At 46.6% G+C, this 23,873-nt stretch overlaps 1 protein-coding gene and 1 long non-coding RNA gene across 3 annotated transcripts in view; one reads left to right on the forward strand and one right to left on the reverse strand.

Annotated features, from left to right (window-relative positions):
- The window catches only part of SPOCK1 (SPARC (osteonectin), cwcv and kazal like domains proteoglycan 1), a 603,296-nt gene that overhangs the window by 476,780 nt on the left and 102,643 nt on the right, over positions 1 to 23,873 (forward strand). For both annotated transcript variants that reach the window (XM_073887823.1, XM_073887824.1), the window contains one exon: positions 11,374 to 11,488. In XM_073887823.1, the coding sequence (XP_073743924.1) occupies positions 11,374 to 11,488 (115 nt within the window). The remainder of the gene's footprint in view (positions 1 to 11,373; positions 11,489 to 23,873) is intronic.
- LOC141371647 (uncharacterized) lies at positions 14,387 to 18,948 on the reverse strand. The gene is made up of 4 exons (XR_012376742.1): positions 18,349 to 18,948; positions 16,755 to 16,890; positions 15,130 to 15,236; positions 14,387 to 14,890 (listed from the first exon to the last, which is right to left on the reverse strand). It is a non-coding gene; the product is annotated as an uncharacterized lncRNA (long non-coding RNA).

The raw sequence follows: 23,873 nt of genomic DNA on the forward strand, positions 1-23,873 counted from the left end.
TATGGTGATTAACATAACAATAAAAAATTAAAAAAAAAAAGAAAGGGTACTGTACTTTGTCAAAAGCTTTTTGTGCATCTATTGAGAGGATCATATGTTTCTTGTTCTTTCTTTTGTTAATGTATTGCATCACGTTGATTGATTTGTGGATGTTGAACCAACCTTGCAGCCCAGGGATAAATCCCACTTGGTCGTGGTGAATAATCCTTTTAATGTACCATTGGATCCTACTGGCTAGTATTTTGGTGAGAATTTTTCCATCCATGTTCATCAGGGATATTGGTCTGTAATTCTCCTTTTTGATGGGGTCTTTGTCTGGTTTGGGGATCAAGGTAATGGTGGCCTCGTAAAATGAGTTTGGAAGTTTTCCTTCCATTTCTATTTTTTGGAACAGTTTCAGGAGAATAGTTATAATTCTTCTTGAAATGTCTGATAGAATTCCCCTGGGAAGCCATCTGGCCCTGGGCTTCTGTTTCTTTGGAGATTTTGGATGGCTGCTTCAATTTCCTTAGTGGTTAGAGATCTGTTCAGGTTTTCTATTTCTTCCTGGTTCAATTTTGGTAGGTGATACATCTCTAGGAATGCACCCATTTCTTCCATGTTATCTAATTTGCTGGCATAAAGTTGCTCATAGTATGTTCTTAAAATTCTTTGTATTTCTTTGGTGTTGGTTGTGATCTCTCCTCTTTCATTCATGATTTTGTTGATTTGGGTCCTTTCTCTTTTGGATAAGTCTCGCCAGGGGCTTATCAATCTTTTAATTCTTTCAGAGAACCAGCTCCTAGTTTCGGTGATCTGTTCTACTGTTCTTTTGGTTTCTAGTTCATTGATTTCTGCTCTGATCTTTATTATTTCTCTTCTCCTGCTGGGTTTAGGCTTTATTTGCTGTTTTTTCTCTAGCTCCTTTAGGTGTAGGGTTAGGTTGTGTATGTGAGACCTTTCTTATTTCTTGAGAAAGGCTTGTATTGCTATATACTCTCCTCTCAGGACTGCCTTTGCTACATCCCAGAGATTTTGAACAGTTGTGTTTTCCTTTTCATTGGTTTCCATGAGTTTTTTAAATTCTTCTTTAATTTCCTGGTTGACCCATTCATTCTTTAGTAGGATGCTCTTTAGCCTCCATGTATTTGAGTTCTTTCCGACTTTCATCTTGTGATTGAGTTCTAGTTTCAAAGCATTGTGTCTGAAAATATGCAGGGAATGATCCCAATCTTTTGGTACTGGCAGAGACCTGATTTGTGACCTAGGATGTGATCAATTCTGGAGAATGTTCCATGGGCCCTAGAGAAGAATGTGTATTCCGTTGCTTTGGGATGGAATGTTCTGAATATGTCTGTAAAGTCCATTTGGTCCAGTGTTTCATTTAAAGTCTTTATTTCCTTGTTGATCTTTTGCTTAGATGATCTGCCATTTCAGTGAGGGGCTGTTAAAGTCCCCCACTATTATTGTATTATTGTCAATGTTGTTTCTTTGCTTTTGTTATTAATTGCCTTATATAATTGGCCGCTCCCATGTTAGCGGCATAGATATTTACAATTGTTAGATCTTCTTGTTGGATAGACCCTTTAGGTAGGATAGAGTGTCCTTCCTCATCTCTTATTACACTCTTTGTTTTAATATCTAATTTGTCTGATATAAGGATTGCCACCCCAGCTTTCTTTTGGTGTGCATTAGCATGGTAAATGGTTTTCCACCCCCTCACTTTCAATCTGGGGGTGTCTTTGGGTCTAAAATGAGTCTCTTGCAGACAGCATATCGATGGGTCTTGTTTTTTAATCCAATCTGATAGCCTGTGTCTTTTGATTGGGGCATGGAGCCCATTTACATTCAGGGGAACTATTGAAAGGTATGAATTTCGTGCCATTGTATTGCCTATAAGGTGACTGTTACTTTCTATTGTCTGTGTTTCTTTCTGATCTGTGCTGCTTTTAGGTTCTCTCTTTGCTTAGAGGACCCCTTTCAATATTTCTTGGAGGGCTGGTTTCATGTTTGCAAATTCCTTTAGTTTTTGTTTGTCCTGGAAGCCTTTTATCTCTCCTTCTATTTTCAATGACAGCCTAGCTGGATATAGTGTTGTTGGCGGCATATTTTTCTTGTTTAGTGCTCTGAAGATATCATGCCAGTCCTTTCTGGCCTGCCAGGTCTCTGTGGATAGGTCTGTTGCCAATCTAATGTTTCTACCATTGTAGGTTACATATCTCTTCTCTGGAGGTGCTTTCAGAATTTTCTCTTTGTCTCTGAGACTCGTAAGTTTTACTATTAGATGCGGTGTTGACCTATTTTTATTGATTTTGAGAGGGGTTCTCTGTTCCTCCTGGATTTTGATGCCTGTTTCCTTCCCCACATTAGGGAAGTACCCTGCTATAATTTGCTCAATATACCTTCTGTCCCCCTCTCTCTTTCTTCTTCTTCTGGGATCCCAATTATTCTAATGTTGTTTCGTCTTATGGTATCACTTATCTCTTGAATTCTGCCCTCGTGATCCTGTAGTTGTTTCTCTCTCTTTTTCTCAGCCTCTTTATTTTCCATCATTTGGTCTTCTATATCGCTGATTCTCTCTTCTGCCTCATTTATCCTAGCAGTTAGTGCCCCCATTTTTGATTGCACCTCATTAATAGCCTTTTTGTTTTCGACTTGGTTAGATTTTAGTTCTTTTATTTCTCCAGAAAGGGTTTCTCTAATAACTTCCATGCTTTTTTCAAGCCCAGCTAGTATCTTTAAAGTCATGATTCTGAACTCTAGGCCTGACATCATACTAATGTCCGTATTGAGTAGGTCCCTGGCTGACGGTACTACCTCTTGTTCTTTTTGGTGAGGTGATTTTTTTTGTCTTGTCATTTTGTCCAGAGGAGAACAGGTAAATGAGAGAACAAAATGCTAACAGGTTAACAACGTCTCCAGCAAGTATACTCTATACAAATCAGAAAAGACCTGAAACCAGGGGAAAAGGGAAAGAAAGAAAAAAGAAAGAAGAAAAAAGGAAAAAGAAGAAGTTAAAAACAGAACAAGAGAAAAAAAACAGAATATGATCAAATATGATTAGGCTTGTGCATAGATCAGTGCCACACACTAGATTTTGGGCATATTTTGGTCTGTTAGAAGAAAGTGCCTGCTAAAATTTTAAAGGAAGAAGGAGTTATATATGTACAAATCAAGGGTTGATACAATGAAGGGATGGAAGATGATTGTAAAGATGAAAATTATAAAATATTTTATAAAAGGAATTGGTAAGATAAGAAGTTGTTTGAAAAATAAAGAAGATTTAAGAAAAAAGAAAAAAGGGAGAGAATGTGATCAGTCAGGGGACTAGAACAAAGCCATACCCTAGTGATTTAGGGTATATTTTGATCTGTTAGAGGAAACTGTATCTCAAAATTTTAAAGAGAGAACAACTTATATTTATATGCCAAAGTAACTACTATGAAGGGATAAAATATGACTCTAAAAATGAAAAATAAAAAGTTTTTTTAAAAAAGGTACTGATAAGATGTTGGTAGAAAAAGGGAAAAGGAAAAATTAAAAAAAAAAAAGTTAAAATTAACTTCGAAAAACTAATGAATCATGGTAAAAAAGCCATGAATTCTATGTGCAGTATTCCCCTAGCGCTGGAGTTCTCTGGTTCTCCTTGATCGGTAAACTTGGTCTTGGCTTGCTGGCTGTTCGTGCTGATCTTCTGGGGGAGGGGCCTGTTGCCGTGGTTCCCAATGTCTTTGCTGGAGGCGGAATTGCGCCGCCCTTGCCGGTTTGGGCTAAGCAAGCTGCTCGGGTTTGCTCTCCGGAGCTTTTGTTCCCTGCAAGCTCTGGTATAGCTTTGGAGGACCAGGGTGAAAATGGTGGCCTCCCAATCTCCGCCCGGAGGAGCCGAGAACTCGGGGCCCCGCTCCTCAGTGCGCCCCCAGAGAAAAGCAGTCACTCCCGTCTCCCCGGTCTCGGGCCGCACTCCGTGCTCACCCGGCCTGTGACCGAGCGTTTCTGTCTCTGGCACCCGACTCCGTGTGGAGTCTCCAAACCCAGCAGATCCTGCGGTGCGTTCCCGTGCCGCTCCTCCTGGGGGAGGAAGGGGAGTCTCCCCGGATCTGCCGCTTGTTGGGTCCCTGCTGGAGGAGCGGTGGCCCGACTGGGCTGCGGATCACAGTTTATGGCCACCCCGAGCTGAGAGCCCGCGCCTCGGCTCCGTCTCTGCAGCTGGCTTCCCCGCTCTGATACCTGGGAGCTCTGCCGCACTCAGGCACCCCCGGTCTTTCTGTGACCCTGAGGGTCCTGAGACCACACTGTCCCACGCGGGTTCCACCCCCCGCTTAGCCACTGGAGCGCCGTCCCTCCGCGGAGCCGACTTCTAACAGTTCCGATTTTGTGCTCCGCGGCTCTAGCACTTGCCAGAAGCGGCCGATGGAGGCCCCTCCCCCGCCGTCTATCCTCCCGAATATTGCCTCGGATTCACTTCTCCTCACCGTCGTACCTTCCAGTAAGTGGTTGCTTCTCTGTTGAGAGAGTTGTTGCTACTCTCTTCTTTGGTTTCCTGTTGAGTTCGTAGGTGTTCAGAATGGTTTGATCCCTATTCAGCTGAATTCCTGAGACCAGACGCAATCCAGGTCTCCTACTCCTCCGCCATCTTGCTCCGCCCCCTCTACATTAATATACTTTTAATGTTAGATGGGCTTTTCCTCTAATTTAAAGTGGGCTTTTATTAAAAATTTTTGAGGTCCTTTTAAGTTGATTGTCTCTGTAAAGACCCTCTAAGGTTCTGGGGGTTAGGACTTCCAAATATCGTTTAGGAGGGATATAATTCAATACCTAACACAAGGTGCGAAGTTCTCTCTTCTAGAGCGTAAGTGGGGGCCAGGGCGGTGGTGACTCCTCTCTGCTTAGACCCACTTCTGATACTGGTCAGGGTTGGCAGGGCTCTCCCCCACAGGCCGCATTGACCCCCTGAGGGGTCTTTACATTTGTTTAGTGTGTCGCTTTCCCCTTTGGGTGGAGGAGTTCCTGGGCCTGCCTGCAGCCTTGGTTCTTTGGGAGCTTGGAGTAACTGACCGGCTCTCTACCCTAAATACAAAAAAATTCATTTATACCTCTCTCCTCCTCTTCTCTCCCCACAGTTTTTTCTAAAAAAAAAAAAAAAAAAAAAAAAAAAATTTATGGGTGTTCCTTTATCAGTTCCCAAGAATGCCATTTTGTAGTTGTTTTTAATTGTTGTTTTGTTTTGTTGCTTTTCCCCCTCCAAGCCATAGACTCTAAGGAGTAGGCTCCCAGTCTACCCTGTTTAAGTTGGAGCTCTGCAGACACTGTTGTGACACAGGTCACCAGAGTCTGGCAGGTGCAGGCGGACGGCCTGCGTCCCTAGTACCTCTGGGGCAGGGGTGGAGGGAGCTGGTAAGTGCCACCTGAGCACGTCCTTACTGCCAACAAATCACTGTCCGTGATTTTGCCAGCTTGCACTTGCAGCTCTCAGCACTGTGGGAGATTCCGGAGCCTTTGTCATGGTGGAAAGGAACAAGTGCCGTCTCTGTCATGTCGGGAGCCACTTGGGTCTCCCTCCCCACATCTCTGTAGGGGAGTTTGCACTCTCACGCCCCAGTCCTGCTGCCTCTTTGCCAGGGGAGGCTGCACCTGTCCTGATAGGTGGGAGCCCAGTGTCTGCTGGGCCAGGAGCCTATTCATGGGATCGCCGCATGGTACCAGGAGCTGCCTCTTTTTCTCTCGGCCCCCTTCTCTTGGTAGCCCTATACCAAAGGGCCAGCACACCTGCCGAGTGTTTTCAGCATGGGTATGTACACAGCACAGGCACACTTCTGCACAGCCCAGCCAGCTGTGTGCGTTTTCTCCCCTTCGGATTGCAGGTGAATGGCCAGGGCTTTCCTGAGCACCTGTGGCCTGCAGGTTGGGAGAAGGTGTTGGAGGCCATTGCCCGGCATGAAGGCCTTGGTCAATGCGGCCCAGTCTAGCTGGAAGTGCTGCACTTTGGAAGTTACCTGGCCCCTGTAAGGAAGGCTGGTGCAGTGACCACCTTTCGGCCTGTGTAACTGTTCTTCCCTAGCAAGAGTCTCGGGGAGAGAGGGTGGGACTTAGTGAAGTGCTCTGGGAAGGGGACATGCGTGAGGTGCCCTGAGGAGGCCCCTACCCAGCGACAGTCCAGAACTCAGGCTCAGAGCCTGGTGCCCTCTCCCCTTGCCTGCAGGTACCCACATGTGCTCTCATTTACTCCTCTTAGCGACAGGTCCTGGGAGGCATGGGTAGAGCTTGGTTGTCACTTTGATAGACGCCTGTCAACTTTGTTTTATATTTTATCGTGAAATATTTGATACATAAATGTAAATGTCTTATATCTATAAGTTGCCAAGCCCAGCAACCAAAGCCTCAGAATCTACCACTAAGCTTTGGGAAATAAACCACTCTTCCATTTTCACAGTGTTTTTCTGGGCTCCTGTCTGATGCCATCCTCCTGCCTCTGCCCCAGAGGTCGCCCCTGTCTTGGTATTTGTCAACCAGTCCCCATATATATGTACACATAGATATGTATTTCTAAGTAGCGTGTGTTGAGCTTTATAAAAAATGGAATTTTAGTCCTTTGAGCTTCATTTAAATGCCACATACTACATACTGTCCTGGAAGATAAAAAGGCGGACCTGTGCCCTTGAAACATGGGTTTCCACTGGTGCAGATAAATCTTGTTTTCTCTGGTGGCACCTCCCCAGGGTCTGGGAGGATGCCCAGTTGCCTCCGCAGATTGCCACAGCAGCTGTCCATGAGAGGGGGTTCTGGGGCCGACCAGGGAAGCAGAGTTACTAGAGTTACAGTCCACAGGGACACTCAGGCGATGCCAGGCCCCCCAGGGGAACGAGTGTTCTAGGCATCTGGGAAGCAGATGGACAAGATTCCGACTCCAGCGATGGATGGGGGTGAGCCGGGAGGCTGGAAGGCTGAGTGCTGGACGTGGAGCTCGCAGAGAAGACTCAGGCAGCAGGTGTGGGTCAAGGATGCTTCACTGGGAACATCCCGAGCTCCAGCACCTGCATTCCTTGTGCGGGTGGGTGGTCGCTGCTGGGGACCACAACAGAGGCCTGGAGGAGCCCGGGGAGCACCACCACCTTCTGCCTGTATCCTTGAGCATCTGTTTGCTGAACACCTACCGTGTGCCCGGGATAAGACAGTGACTTAGACTTTTTCCAGGTATAAGGACCTCACGGTGTAGTCGGAAGTCATGCTGTGCTCGCAGAGGATCCCCAAACATAAGTGGCTTACAGCAGCCAGCAACCATTACCTCCTTGTGCATGTTGTGTATTCCCTGCAGGTTAGCTGCAGCTCTGGTCCTTGCCCTCCGCCCTTCCCTCTGGGCCCCAGGCCAGAGGATCAGTCTTTACGTGATTTATGTCATATTCATGGTAGGGGGAACGGCAAGAGAGGTGATAAAAGTAAGCCGTGGTTCTTAAAAAAGACCTGCTCAACCCTGGCCTGTCACGCCTACTCACAGTCCCCAGAGAGTGCAAGTCACGTGGCCAGGACTGATGTCCGTGGGGAGGGGAAGCCCACTCCCCCGCCCCCAACCCCCTGCCCCGGGGCGGTGAGCGGAGCAGAGATTCCTCTTTCAGGGAGGCCAGAGAATGTCTGGGAAGAGTATTACAGTCTGTCATAGATCCGAACAGGCAATTCTAGTAACAGTAGGATAAGGCTTTAGAGTAAGTAATACTGTATTAAGTTTTGGCTTTACAAAATAAATTTTCATATATAAATATATTGTTGCCCCTAGGTTAGCTTTGGGGATTCTGTTGAGAAATAGTTTGAGAACTGAAGCAGGATTGTTCCAGAGCAGTGGGGCGGAGGAAGGAGGCAGAACTGGCCACCGTGGTCTTCTCTCTAGCCCTGGGCACATGCATACAGGCTGCAGGATTTAAGAAGAAGCTTCTTACACAGACAGCCCCCCTGCCCCCTTCCAGGCTTCCTCTTGGCGTGCGTTCTGTCCATCTGGCTGGCAGCAGGCCCATCCCGTTCCTGTGGGGCTTTTTGTGCCACATCCCTCCATACACATGACTCCTGCCCACTTCACAGTCCTGGCCACATGGCTTTAGAGGGATGTGCTCTTTTGTGCCTCCTCATGAAGTCTGTTGAGGTTGGAGGCCTGGAAGTGCTGCACTTTGGAAGTTATCTGTCCCCTGTAAGGAAGGCTGGTGCAGTGACCACCTTTCGGCCTCTGTAACTGTTCTTCCCTAGCAAGAGTCTCGGGGAGAGAGGGTGGGACTTAGTGAAGTGCTCTGGGAAGGGGACATGCGTGAGGTGCCCTGAGGAGAGCCTCCAGTCCCCACCACCCCTCCAGCCACCCTGGGCACATACTAGACGCCTAATAAGTCCGTACAGAAGGCGGTTGCATCGAGGGGAAGTCATCACCTGTAGGTTTGTCTTGTCGTGCTTTCTCCGTGAGGCTGGCTACCTTGTGGGGGACAGCTGGAGTTACCCAGAGTGCCTCCAGGACGTTTAGAGCCAGGTTTGAAGCACTCTTGCCCTTGGTTTGTAATCAGGACGGGGACTGAATAGCTCAGCCTTCTCGATGAGCCGGTATTCATCTGTCCTCAGGCATGTTGCTTTGCAAATGCTAGTGGGCTTTTCAGAAGTACGCATGTGTGTTTTCCAAGGGCAAGGACTGTATCTCTATTTTTTCTTTTTAAAAGATTCCCCATGGCCCCTGACAAGAACCACACACAAAGTGGGTGCTTGGTAAATTTTGCCTGTCTCCTCTTCCTTGGAACCTCCACCAGCTACAAACATGGTTCTGGGCCCGTGGACCTTAGCAGCAGGCTGATTACATGCAGGCCTGGATCCTGAGAATTGTGTAATTGGAAAAGGAATGAAGTGTCAGACAACTGAGATCCAGGCCAGTAGCAACCTGGGGTATGTATGGGATGTCTGCTCTCTCAAGGCCGTCCACGTGGCAGGACCAGTGATGTGGGACCAGCAAGTGCCTAGCCCTGCACTCAGACATGGTTTGGAATCCACCCTGAATGATCATCATGATATTTCATGGGTTATTTAACTTGTCTGAGTCTGTTTCTTAATCCTTAGATGTCAGGATCCTAAAAATACTGTTAATTGTTGTACTCTTTTGCACCTCTAAATAACATCCTTTCTGGCCCATGTTCTGAATCCATTGAGACTTGATGATAAAAGTGGTGGAAAGAGTGAAACTGGCAGAAAGTGGCCAAAACACTACTAGTGTGGCTGATCAGGGTTGAAGAGAAGAGATGCTGGCTTTTGGACTTCACCATTGAATCTGAGAATTAAATGGGTGCTTGCACCCAGTCCCAGGCTAGAGACACGTACAGGCATCCTCTGGGGGAACGACTGGGTAGCACTCAGGTTTGGGATAGTTGAAGCAAAAGCAGTCACTCCTTGCTTGTTCCAGATGGGTCGAGGCTGGGCCTCATATACACCATCTGGGGTCCTAACCAGGTGGTTACTCTGCCTCCATGCCCAGGAAGAGCATGTGAGCAGCTGAGAGGGCCTAGGATCACTGCACTGGGGCAGAAGCACCCTATGTTAGGAGTAAGGACACAGGGGGAGGTGCCCTTCTGCTGTGGGGTGGGCCTTTGTGGACCCCTGGGACTCTGAGATGTTGTTTCAGGTGAATACTTCTGTTACCAGGGTGCCTGGGTGGCTCAGATGGTTGGGCGTCTGCCTTCAGTTTGGGTCGTGATCCCTGGGTCCTGGGATCGGATCCTGCGTCGGGCTCCCTGCTCCTTGGGGAGCCTTCTTCTCCCTCTGCCTCTCTCTCTCTCTCTCTCTCTCTCTCTCTCTCTCTCTCTGTCTCTCATGAATAAATAAATAAAATCTTTAAAAAAAATACTTCTGTTAATAGTTACAGTTGCGCTTATCATTGACTAAAGTAAGCACCACAGTGCTCTGCAGTGATCCTAGATGTTACCCTATGCATTTGGAAAGACATAAAAGGCCATTTCTTATTCAGCTTTCTGCCATTTGGACCTTGACCTGAGATGCACTCCTTCCTTCTCTGTCTTTGCTCCCATGAGCCTACCTGGTTGGAGCGGCAGTGGCCACTTCCGAGGGAAGCCATGTGGGGCTCTGCTCGGCTTCATTCTTTTTTTATTCCCTCCTATTTATTTATTTATTTATTTATTTATTAATTATTTGTTTATTATTTTGATGTGTTCCATGATTCATTGTTTGCGTATAACACCCAGTGCTCCATTCAATACGTGCCCTCCTTAATACCCATCACCAGGCTAACCCATCCCCCCACCCCCCTCCCCTCTAGAACCCTCAGTTTGTTTCTCAGAGCCCATAGTCTCTCATGGTTTGTCTCCCCCTCCGATTTTCCCCCCTTCATTTTTCCCTTCCTACTATCTTCTTTTATTTTTTTAAACATATAATGTATTATTTGTTTCAGAGGTACAGGTCTGTGATTCAACAGTCTTACACAATTCACAGTGTTCACCATAGCACATACCCTCCCCAATGTCTACCACCCAGCCTCCATCCCTCCCATCCCCCACCACTCCAGCAACCCTCAGTTTGCTTGCTGAGATTAAGAATCCCTCATATCAGTGAGGTCCTATGATACATGTCTTTCTCTGATTGACTTATTTCTCTTAGCATTATATCCTCTAGTTCCATCCACGTCATTGCAAATGGCAAGATTTCATTTTTGATGGCTGCATAGTATTCCACTGTGTGTGTGTGTGTGTGTGTGTGTGTGTGTGTGTGTGTGTATACCACATCTTCTTTATCCATTCATCTGTTGATGGACATCTAGGCTCTTTCCACAGTTTGGCTATTGTGGACATTGCTGCTCTAAACATCGGGGTGCATGTACCCCTTCGGATCCCTACATTTGTATCTTGGGGGTAAATACGCAGTAGTGCAATTTGCTGGGCCGTAGGGTAGCTCTAATTTCCACTGTTTGAGGAACCTCCATACTGTTTTCCAGAGGGGTTGCACCAGCTTGCATTCCCACCAACAGTGTAAGAGGGTTCCCCTTTCTCCGCATCCCCGCCCACATCTGTCGTTCCCTGACTTGTTAATTTTAGCCATTCTGATGGGTGTGAGGTGGTATCTCATCGAGGTTTTGATTTGGATTTCCCTGATGCCGAGCGATGTGGAGCACTTTTTCATGTGTCTGTTGGCCATTTGGATGTCTTCTTTGGAAAAATGTCTGTTCATGTCTTCTGCCCATTTCTTGATTGGATTCTTTGTTCTTTGGGTGTTGAGTTTGAGAAGTTCTTTATAGATTTTGGATACTAGCCCTTTATCTGATATGTCATTTGCAAATATCTTCTCCCATTCTGTCGGTTGTCTTTTGGTTTCCTTGACTGTTTCCTTTTGCTCAGCTGCATTCTTAAAGCCTCTTTGGTCTCTCTTTTGCAGTGCAAGTTGGAGTTCCATGCTTGTTCCACTGGAAAAAGCCTCACCATCCTCTGTGACGGGCCCTGTCCATGTCTTCCGGAGCCTGAGCCACCAAAACACAAGACAGAAAAGAATGGTGAGTGGGGATTGCAGGAGACCCCCTGGAGCGAGGCTGACGTGGCCAAGCTCTGCCCCCCATGCTAGGAAGCTGGCGGTTAACAAAGCTGTTTGAGCCCACATGAGGGGAAACGGAGGGACGTGGCAAGTACTCCAGCTTGTGTAGGGACTTGAAACTGAACTGCCTTCAGCTATCATTAAAAAGAAAAAGAAGAGCTAAGAGTCTTGGAAGATAATTCTATGAGACCAGGATATGCACTAGGTTCTTTCAGAGGTCATGTCAGCTGTGACACGAGAAGGGCAGGTTTGTTCGCATCTCAGACCACGGCCCACCCTGGGGTGCGTCTTGGGCCTCCCTGATCTTGAATCTCTAAGTCCTTTGAACTTCTCAAGGCTGCGTTTCAAAACAGAGACTGCAGAGAGGTCACAAGAGTGGAGAGTCTTCCACCCTCCAAAAGGCATTTCTTCATTAATATATTCTGCTCGGATTGCAGCACGGAGCCAGGGGACGCACGGAAGGAGAAAAACTCTCCAGGGCTGGCTGTTTCTCTCCCATGGCTGAGAGGGGCAGGGAAGGTTGGCCTTATTTGGATGTTTCATTGATGGAGAAAGTAAGGCTGTCCCTCTGGCTTTGGCCCGCTTTTGAGCCTTCCTTAATGAGAGCCAAGATGGAAGTTTGCATCTGCCTTCTGTGGGGCTGGGCTTTCTCCGTGGTAGCTGCTGTTCCACGGAAAATGTTGCATGTTTCAGTGCGTGAATGAGTGTGTGTGCGCGCGTGCACACATGTCTCTTCTAAGGTGTTTTCTTTTGGTAATGGGAGAGGGTGATTAGGGTGTGTGCATTCATGCATTCCCCTCTTTGTAGGTCGTATTGCCTTTTCCAGGGCACATAGGTGAAGATGCTTGAATGTGCCTTGTTCCTGGTGGCGATCACAGGAATACTGTGTTAAGATGCTCTTTGGAAGGTCTGGCTGAGAATGTGGAAGGACCTTGTAAACCAGTGCTAGGGTCACAGCTAATCCCCATAAATTCCTCTTGATTAGCAAAAAGCTGATCTCCCCGTATTTGGGCCTGATTCATTTATATAATTGCAGTAAGAAATGTTCATTCATGTACATGTGCCTCCTTGGAGTATCGTCTGAAAACCTAAAGCCCTGTGGTGTGAAGACACTACAAGACCCAGAAAATTCACTTCTGTCTGGGGATTTCTTAATAATCTGAGGAAGTTTCAATAGTCTGTATTATTCTGGATATATTATTTACTGGTTTTATTTACTTTTCTATTCGGAGGTGAGGAAGCCAAACCAAGAAAGTCACCTCCACCATTTTGCCTGTGGTATCTCTACAAGGGGGTGAATTCACCTCTCCTCAGGGGCCCCAAATCTGCTCAGGCTTCCTGATTTGCCATGGTAAGGTAACAGACTGGTTTCATGGGAAGTCTCTACATGAAGTACAATGCCTGTTTCTTTCCTTCTTTCTTTTTCTTCTTCTTTTTTTTAAATAAACTCTATGCCCAGCATGGGGCTTGAACCCCCGACTCAGAGATAAAGAATAGTATGCTCTCCTGACTGAGCCAGCCAGGCACCCCAGTGCTTATTTCTTAATGGTAGACTTGTCACACCTGATTAAATGAGGTTCACTCTCAAATATGACACTCCAGGTATGGCCTTGCCTATACCATGCATTTGTTTAATTATGTTCTGGTAAAAACCAGAACAGATTCTTACTGAACCTTTGCAAGTTACTGCATTGCCATTAAACAGCAAAGAGACTTAGAAAAGAGTATTGTTCGAGAATCCTGAAAGGTCAGTGAGAACAAGAATGCCATTTAAAAGTGTTTCATTTGAAAATATTTGAAAAAGGTGAACTACTAGGTTAATAGTAAGAGATAAATCAGGAAGAATGAGAAGGGGCTTCATACACTCATCAGAAATGACAACAATAAAAAAGTACTAACAACAGTATTCCAAAACAAGTAATGCAAATTATATTTCCTTCATCAGTTCTTTTAGTCGTTTGTAATTATTTTTTGTTCCACTGGCTCTTGGGTCAGTGGTTTGCTTTTATGAAGTCCTCTGCCTCTGCATGGGAAGGAGCTCTGGAACTCCACACTGTGTCTCACATCATCTGGCACTTGTCTAAGAAATATCACCTTGGAAGCTTGCAGTGATGAGTCTGTTACTTGAGGTATCGATCAAACTGGGTACAGTTCTTTGCCTGAGGCTCTGTCCTCCTTGGTTTAAGACCCACTTTCTGGGCTGTGACTTACTGTGGAGTTTTTATACAGGCATGAGGGGGAAGCGGAAACTAAGTGCTGATAAGACCAGGTGGCTGTCGTTAACTTACTACATATGCAACAACATCCTCATGGAGGAGACTATACTCCCCTATCAGGGTATAATGCTTAACTCTTTAATACAGATTTGATCAATGTTCACCTGGGGTTTAAGAATATATTATGGGCAGTGAAGGCAGTGATAAGTCCCCGGGGTCATGATATGAAATGCAACAGTGAACTTAATAACATTTTATCTGCACACAGCGGAGGGAGGGCTGACCTTTTCCTTTGATTTGACAGTTCTTTGCATGAGGCTCTCAGAAGCGGTGGGGGGGGCGGGGGTGAGGGGGAAGGAGAGGGTGCAAGGGGGAGGTCAGGGCCACGGAAAACTTGGGATATACTTCCATAATCTTTTAGTATCAAGAAAGACTGGTGAGGTTGCTCTCTCAAGCCCTCTGTCCTTGGATCTGCTTGGTTGGCAGCCATTTCTATTTTATGCAGAGGGTATTTCCACAAAGCTTGCCCCGAATTGAATTTCCACAAAGCTTGCCCCAAATTGAATTTCCACTTGGTAGGAGAGCACAGGTCTTCTTTGTCACTGGGGCTGTTCACCTGTCTGTGGTTTCACAAGCACCTCATCCCTGCCTGGGACCCAGAGTTGGGTTGGAGAACAGTGGTGAGCAGAAGCTTTCTTAGGGGCTCACCTGCCTCCACCTTTTCTTCTCCTTCCCGAAATGGTTCTTCTGGTAGCCTCAACTTGGATCAGCACTGGATGTGAGTGTCGAAGGTATGTGAGCGTCGAAGGTATGTGAGGGCAGGGTCTAGCACCTTGTCTCGTGAATCTCAGAGGTAGGTTCTACTTCTCCCAGCCTTTGGTCTTTGAATTACAACATCTCTACTTCTTGCAAATCAGAACTCTCTTGTCTCAGCTTTAAGTTTTAAGAGCATTTCTAGAAAGTCAAAGCCAAATGGTTGATTATTTGTTCTCTTGATTTTTTGTTTTTTACTGGTATCTCTCCTTTGATGTGGTCCCTGAAGACATCGTAGAGGGTGGGGTCATCCTTGAATACCTAGGAATATTTCCTCTCACACCTCTCAGTGATGTCATGACCTTTTAAATCTCTCATCTCTGTCATGCCAGCCCCTAGAGTACAGAAAAGTGATTGTTTTTTATATATATATATATATATATATATACACATACACATACACACACACACACATATATATATATATATATATATATGATGAGACTGAAATCTCATCTTAAGCCTGGATTTCTGTGCTTTTTCTAAGAGTTTTTCAGAAAAGATTGGCCTCAAGTTTCTCTTTGTATTTTCCAGTCCCCAATAACCAGCCCAGTTAGGAAGTCAGTTCTTATACCTGACATGAATGCTTTAGCTTGGGGCTTACTTCTGCTGCTTTTTCTTCAATCCTCAGTGAAGGATATGAGGCACTTGTTCCTTGATTTCTTCACAGTGGTTGAAAATCTAAGAGGAAAATAGAGTTTTCTTCCCATTAGAGTCATCAGAATACATGTTTTAAACTAGCCACCATTTCCCCCCTTTCTAGCCTGAGCCTGGCCCCCTCCTGCCTGTCCTCCGTTCTCTCAAACAACCCCCTCCACCCCTGACCTGGGCTTGGCAGCCTTGTTCTGTCCAAAGCAAAGCAGGGGTTTGAGGCTCCCTCATTGCTGAGGTGAGAATTTTGCAGCTGTAGGATATAACATCAGGAAAAGATGTCGCTTTCTCTTTTTCCATACCATGTTGAGGGGACCCTCGTGTTCCTGAAGATGGTTCTGGTTTCCCATAAGGGACGGGGCCTCAGACCCTGCCCAGAGTGACTCTGTTTTTATGCTTTACCACGTTACATTGCCTCTGTAGGAAAAGAGTTGGACCACCGGGGATCTTTGTGCTGGTCCCATTTGCCAGCAGAGGAGCCCAATGGCTCAATGAGAGAGAGAGAAGTCAGACAGTGGATGGGGATGGAGCTCTCATAGCCCAAGCCTCCGGACTCCCAGGCTAGTGCCTTTGTACAGCTGGGGGCGGGGGGGGGGGCACCTCACTTGTCCAAATCTTGGAGTGTCAGCCGTCAAGCAGAGAATGTCATGGTGGTCTCCACAAGCAACAGTATTTTGAAGGCATTCTGCAGAATCTCTCCTGCTTCCCTCCTCCTCTGTCTTTTGAGGAGGAAGTAGAGAGAACATCACTCTCTCTGAGCACAGCTCCTTCTTTGCTTCTGTTGGCACAGATTAGCTTTTGGAGAAGGGGGCTATGGGTCAGCAGACAACCTGGAATGCTGGAGAAGGCTGTGATGCTGTCATCTGTTCCCAGCCTGGCAGGGGCTGGGAGGTAGGGGCGGGGGGCGGGGCGGTGATTGGCTCAGGCCAGGGAGGGAAGGGGATAACAGGTCTATGCGGCAGGGCCGTGCTAAAGAGGGAATAACAGCTTCCCTGCCTCTGAGCTATTTGAAACAGTGGAAAAATAGTCTACAATGATTTTCTCTTCTCAAATGGTGATTACAATCGAGGGCTAGATTCTGGGGGAAAGAAGTCCTGGCCCAGCAGACGGTTGTCTAATTCCATTAGTTATCACAAGTGGAGTTGGGGGAAAGTGTTTAACCGAGAACAGGAGGTGGTGCCAAAGAGACAGGCTAAAGACTTCTTCCTAGCTGTAATGTCTCAGTGGAAAAATCCTACAAGAATCCTGCTGCAGAAGCTTCTAGCAAAATGGAGGTTTGTCTCTGTATCCAGGAAAGAACATTTTTCTTTAATGCTTGTTGTGTAATAGGGAGAAGGCCTCGGGCTTGCAAACTTGCAGTTTAAAAGCGGTTTGTCTTCACCTTCCCATATCCATTCAGCTTCCTCCACTTCTTATTCTGTGCTTCACTACAGCCAGAAATTAAACATGTAAAGGAACATTTAATTTTTAGGGCCTTGCTATTCTAAATGTCATGACCTTAGGGGGGGAAAAAACTTAAATTGGCAACCGCAAAGAAGAGAAACTTACTAGTCAGGGCTCTTGAAATAACTGCTGACTTTGGTTTTAAACTCAGGTTCTTCCGCTTCTGTGAGTTCAGCTCAGCCAAAGTAGAGGTTCTCCTGGTCATTTGGAAGCCTATGGGGCAGCAACTGATGGGAGAGAGCTAAAGATACAAAGGGAGAGAAGGGTAAACTGAGGCAGAGGGTGGCCACAGTAGTAACTGGAGTCCAGAGAAGGGTCTGTGCTAGAAATGAGTGGCTTTGGAAGTTCGCCTAAATGGCACTCTTCTCTTGCCCTGATTTTTTTTTTTACTTTATAAATTAATACATATTCTTTGAAATCTAAATGATTTGGCAAAAGTATCTCAGATTTCAGTTCTGTTAGCTTTTTGTTGTGTGTGTTTCCGATTATTTTCAATATAAATATACTCCTGTACTTGTTAAACTTTACTCATCCTAAATCAGGATTATATTCTATGTAATATTTTGTACCTGCCACTTTTATATGTCATAGATATATTTTCACCTAAGTACACAGATGTGTATTTGAGGGGGGTGTGTCTATCCCCCTTCCTCCTTCCCTCTAGCCAACCTGCCCACACTGCTCTCCTGAGCTCCAGACTTGACTATGTGATGACCGCTCAGCGTTTCCATTCGATGCCCGTGGGCATATCAGACTTCATATCCAAAATCAGACTCCTGATCTTCGCCCCCAAACTGCTCCTTCCTCCTGCAGTATTTACTATCTTAATAAATGCCACCTTGTATTTTGATTTGCTGAAGTGAAAAGGAACTCCTCTTTGTCTCACACACCATAATCACGTTGACTGCTTTCAACGAGATTTCCAAATATATCCGCTTCTTACCACCTCTACGGCCACTCCCCCTAGTGGCCCAAGACACCCTCCTCTTTTATTCTGATAGCTTCCTGATTGAACGCTGGGCCTCTCCATTCTCTTTTGAACGTAGTCATTAAACCAGCTCTGTACAATGTAGGTCAAATGGTGTCATCCCCTGTTCAGGACACTCCAGTGGCTTCCCATCTTGGTTAAGAGGAAGAGCGGACATCCCTTCAGTGACCCGCAAGGCCCAGTGTGATCAGACGTACTGCTGTGTGTCTACACCCATCTCCCGCTGCTGCATCCTTGGCTTGCTCGGCCCCCGGGGCAAACGGGCTTCCAGGGGTGCCCCCAGGGGAGCCCTCCGAGCTCCTGCCTCGGGGTTTACACTGCCAGCCCTCTCTGCCTGCCCCGTCTTCCCAGACACCTACACAGCGTGTTCTTTCAGCCCCCTCTTCAAATCTCTACACAAAGGTCACCTTCTTGGGAGCCCCCCCCCTAGCCGTTGCTGTCCCCCTTCCCTTCTGGTTTGCCTCTGTCCCGTGCATCCCCTTCCTCTATGTCACATTGACCTCTTTTCTGCACTGTCTCGTCTCGCCTACCTAGAATGGAAGTTACATGAGGCCGTTTTGTCTGGATTCTCAACGAGTATTTGCCAAGCGTTGAAGGACGCTACCTGGTTCTAAGAGTTGTCCTTTATATAGATGTACCGTAGTCTACAGTGTTTAAAACGGCAGCAGAATGATTTATTAGGACAAGAGGTCATCTGGACAAGGTGCTTACCATGTGTACCAGCTAAGCACGTGACGTGTACATTTATTTCCTCTGACCAAAGAATGTTCTCTCTTTTGCTGGTGGGAACATTTGCGATCCAGAGCGTGCGGTGCCGTGCCCAAGGCCACACGGCTAATAAATGACAGAGCAGGGATTTGAAGGCTTTTCTGGAACTCGTTCTCCTACACTCACATCAAACTGTGTTCCTAACCTAAATCGAACGTCCATTTTCCTGTGGAAAAAAACCTGCAGACATACAGCCACGCATTTTCAAGTACCCCTCACCGTGTGGCGTGTGCTTTCTGCTCCCGGAGCCTGCCCTCCTTCCCTGCGAGCCCAGCGCTGACAGGCTTTGTGCAAGGTGAGAGAATTAACGTCCCTGCTCATTTTCTTCTCTTCCTCTCTGTAAGCACACTTGGCTCTCTGCGGTTTATCACAGCGCTGACATGGGCCCATCGCTTACCAGCCCCCCATCCCAGGCTCTTCTTGATAGCCCCACATTTCCGACCTGGCTCTTTAAAGATAAAAATTCATTTGTAATCTGTCCCGAAGTCGACTTTTCTTCCATTGCCCTGCTACCTCTCGAAAAGAAAAGACAGCATTCCAATAAAAAATAAATTGAAATTATGATCGGAAGAAAGCAAGGGGCTGCCACCCCGCGGGCAGCCGGGGAAGGTGGGGCACCACCCTCACAGGTGTGGTGAGAAGGGGTGAGCTCAGTTTCAACTGTAAACATAGAGTTCAGAACCTACAGCTGTTATGTCATTATCATCATTATTACCTTACTGGTGATGATGCTGATTCTCTGTTTAAAAACTACAAGTGGTGATTAGACATGAAGGATGTAGGAATGTCGCCTTGATGATTTAACTTGCGGGAGATGTAAGGACGGCAGATAAAGCACAGAATCAGCAGTCGGCTGCATATATGGTCCTACACATTCACATTGGTTGGGAGTGCAGCCAAAACAAAACAAAAACAAAACAGCCAGGCAGATCTCTTCAGTCTGAGGAGACGGAGGGAAGAGACAGATGGAAATCATGATGGTGTCATGGCAGGTAAAAGCGTGTGTTCCTCTCTGAACCCCAGAACAGTAGACCCAAGGACCCCTCCTTGACAAGAAGGAGCTTTGCTGCAAGAGAGAAGGCAGACCTGCTTACACAGCACGGGTTTTGCTGGGGGATCTCGTTATTTCAGAGAACTCCGATGTGCTCCAGGGAGAGAGGACTTCAGAACCACGGAGGTGAAGTTCTGGGAAGCGCAGGCACCGTGATCCTGGGGCGGAAGAGGTGATGAGGATGACCAGGGGGTCGTAGGAAAGAGAATTCTGGCTTTCAGATTTCCCGGGGATGCAGTAGCAGGTGGTGCCGGGGGCACATCCTTCTGTTGTGCCGACGGATCAGGGTAAAAAGCCAGCACAGCCCTCTTCCCCAAGTGCCTGGTACCCTAGGAAGGCAGTTACACGGGCCTGTTGCCTCCTACGCCAGCCTCGAGACCCCCGGTTTATTTTGGTCTCATTGACCTGGCAATGCTCTGTCTATGCTTGAGTCTCTTAAAAGGCTCTTTCCAGCAAGTCACATGTGGAGGTGGGCAAGGCTAGAAATCGAGTGAGTCTTAAGGGTACCACCCCAGCAAGGGGTGTGAGCATAGCCCCGGTGTCAGAAATCACCTAGGCAGGGGACACTGGTGTTGTGAAACCCGATTTAGAAGTTGGATGTCTAAGACCAGAGAATTAGTGCAGATGGGATTTGATCATAATTCTGATCATGTACTAATGCACAGGGACAAGAAATATTCCCCCAAAATGACTTGCAAAAAATTACTCTAAGCCAAGTTAAAAAAAAAAAAAAGCCCTTCTTTTTATGAGGCTGTTAATCCTATGGAACTGTTCCCCTGAGAGGCATGACTGAGGCTGAAAAGGTTTGGGTTCCTGTCCCCACATCTCTTTGCATTTTAGGATTTAGGAGACTCTGTCCTAAGACAGGCTAATCCCCAGGGATTGTTCAGAGTGCCAGGACAGTTTTGGGGGGACAACATTAGGTCCCCCTGCTCTCTTGGCCTGATTGGTGTTGGGATCCCAGCCTGTGACTGAGTTCCTTCAGGGTGGGGATACCGCTGGCTGTCCCCAGGCTCCAGGACCTGGCATCTGCCCTTCTTCCAAACCTTCCTCCCCTGCGCCTATGCCCCCAGGTCTTAAAGGGTGGCTGCTGTGGGGTCTGTGATTCTGCGCCTGGCAGTGTGTCCTCTCCACTTCCGCCCCAGCTTTCCCTACAGACCATTCACTGCTCTGTGCACTGCGCCCAGCACAGAGCATCAGCCCGTGCAAGGCATAGATTAGGCCGCCTTCAGTCATTGTGGAATGAATGAATTGATGCAATGTATAGACTCTTGCAGTTTTCAAAGCACTTTCCCATACTCGAAAAGGTTGGGTATCATAGGTGAATTAGGTTCCTAGCCTGAGGAGGCCAGCTCAGTGAGCGCCAGCTGCTGGTTGGTGGCCTTCTTAGGTCAGTCATTCTGGGGCTTGGCCTCAGGCTGGAACCTAACTGCTGTGTGTGTCTCTGGCTCCTCTGGAATGGGGACAGATGGCATCATCCACACCAGCCCCAGGGCGGTCTTCTCTCTCCCTGTGTCCTGCCTCCCTGGCTTAGGTAAAGAGCCCAAGGTGTCTCTGGAAGCAAATATTTTTGCCTTGACGACAGAAGTGTAGTGTCCTTTGGCATAGAACGTTCTGTTCAGAGTTGACTCAGGCTCTCATGAGAACACAGAGAACATTTCTAGGCGAAGGAGGGACTATCTGGAGCTAGCAAAAGTTGGTTCTCATTAGGATTGAGAGCTTCTAGTACAAGAATCATACAGATCTCTATGTTGTGAAGTAGGAGGATTAAATACTAATTATCTCTGTATCTCCTAGGAAGTGCCTGTTTGGGAAAGAAGAGGTGAACTGAAATAACACTGATCTGGACTTCACATACCTTGCTTCTGGAGTCCTCTCAGGCCTATTTAAAATTAAAATTTAGGTGTGCCTGGGTGGCTCAATCAGTTAAGGGTCTGACTCTTGCTTTTGGCTCAGGTCATGATCTCAGGATCCTGGGATCGAGCCCCAGGTCGGGCTCCCTGCTTAGCGGGGAGTCTGCTTGTCTTCCTCTCCCTCTGCCCCTCCCCCTGCTCATGCTTGTCCTCTCTCTCTCTAAAATAAATAAATAAATCTTTAAAGATTTTTAAAAATAAAATCTAAAGCTTAAGGTGCCACTCCAATGGCTACTCTGTTTTGTTTTGTTTTCTAAAATTGAGGGCAGTGATGGAGTTTGGAGGTAGTGATCATGTGTCTTCATCCGTCATCCATCCATCTCTTCATCTGTCTTTCCATCCATCTGTCCAGCCACCTGTGTGTCCATTCAGCTGTCCATCCATCCACCAATGACCCATCCACCATTTATTAAATGCCTATTCTGTGCCCAGGTCCTTTGCTGTCTCTCTCCTAAGTGGGATGATAAGAACTCTTAACATCAAATACATCAATAACATGTTGTTCATGTGTCTTCATGTGGAGTTCACTTATGTCCCAAGGTGACAGTTGTCTAGAGCTAGGATGTTTTCTCTCTCTTTATGGATTTGGTTTTATAGTCTGGTACTCCAAAGGCTTTTTATTGCCTTCTGAGTACTTTGTTAGACTTTTGACCTACTGCGGTAGCAGTAGGTAGTCTCGGGGGTCAGAAGAGCTAGACTTCATCTCACATAGTGAAGACAAGGAAGTTAACTTAAAAATATGGGCGTACTGTTACATTTTTGGAACCTTTGATATACTGGCGTGTGTATGCACTAAATTGTGACCTCCTTGAAAGTGGGGATTATGACTGATTTATTTATCATTATATCCCCAGTATAGGGTCTGTTCAATGAATGAACACAACTAAGTGTAAATATAAGTCTATAACATATCTATTACACTTTTAGTTAGAGCAGTATTTAAATAAATATCCAGGTTAGACCAGGGGCCTTTCTACTGCCTGTCTGTTATGAGTTCCTGTTCATTCTATGTGTGGTAAAGACAGACCTCCTTCTTGGTTTACTCTGACACTTCTGACTGAGGTTGGCATCTAAAATCTCTGGGTTGTTTTCCCTAGTCTTTTTCTGTGATAACCCTAGCTGAATACTTGGCCCTTTGGAGTCCTGGTTTGTTGCCTCTTTGTCCATGAGCAGCAGGTAAGGGAGTGGTCATAGTCATGGTCACTAGCGTACTTACTGTCTTCCGTTTTCCATAGAAGGTTGCTCTCCATCAGACCTCCCATGAGTCTTGAACTATGTATCTTCAAGTTTGGATGCAAACTCACTCATACTTACTCTGTTGCATTATTTGCCGATCAGGTACGTATGATAAAATTTGCTGAAAGGCAAGTTGCATAATTGTTGTGTGCTACAGAAAGTGTGAGCTGTGGAGTCAGGCAGTTGCGGGATTGAAGCACAGACCCAGGACTTAATAGCTGTGTGGATTTGGGCAAGCTACTTAATTTCTCTGAATCTCTGTTTCCTTATCTGCAAAAGCAGAGAGTAAGGGCTATTTGGGGAGGTTATTAGGAGAGTGAAGTGAATTCTTGGAGATAATTACGAAAGCAACTGGTTCTAATAGGTGCTCCGTGGATATCAGTTTTCCATCTTTGATTAGGTAATGCACACACACGCACTCACACACACACACATACCCGCCATGTATGTGAATAACTCGATCTCTTCTTTGTGCAGTTCGGTAACACACTGCCTTCCCAAAGACCTTGGGGTTCTAGAATCAGTCTTGCCAACATGTAGCAGATACTTTCAGCTGTCATTCCCATACCGATTCAGTTCTGGTTTTGTTTGAGGACACGTGTGTCCAGCTATGTCCTAATTTTCCAGTCTCTCTTCAGCTGAGGGTGTGGCCCTTCGACTCAGTGCTACCCAATGAAACACAAACAAAGTCTTCTGGAGGTGTCTGAGAAGGCTTTGGCTTTCATGCACAACTGGTTGCTGTCCCTCCTCCCTGCAGAGGCGTGTGTGAAGCTCGAGCAACCATCTTGTGACCGCAAAGCGAAAAGCCTGTGAATTAAAGTCCACCTATTGAGGATGACTGAGCAGAAACACGGGAAGAATGTGGATCCCTGCTGAACCGACATCATCGCCACTATCTGCCAACTTCTTATGTCACAGAGTAAAGCTCCATGAACTTACGCCACTGTTAATCAAGCTTTCTGTTACTTGTAGCTAAACACAGTTTCTAATCAACATAGAACACATTCCTTTTGAAGATCGTTTGCTTTAAGACAGGCAATATTGGTGTGAGGCCAGGAGCTCCCAGGGAGTCAAGGACAATGCCATTTTGGTGTCTAGGGAAGGAGAGACCTGAGATGGCCTCAGGAGCATCACTCAGAGTACAGTGACATACTGCAAATGTCTCAAAAGCATGTAGATCCCAGGACTGGGTGTAGGGGATTGGATTGGTTTAGAGTGGGAACCTCTGACCTATAAGTGAACTGTGGTCACATGTCAGGTGTTGCTTA

Source organism: Callorhinus ursinus, unplaced genomic scaffold, assembly GCF_003265705.2.
Source record: "Callorhinus ursinus isolate GAN/ISIS: 27379988/994484 unplaced genomic scaffold, GSC_fseal_2.0 scaffold83, whole genome shotgun sequence".
Lineage (NCBI taxonomy): Eukaryota > Metazoa > Chordata > Mammalia > Carnivora > Otariidae > Callorhinus > Callorhinus ursinus.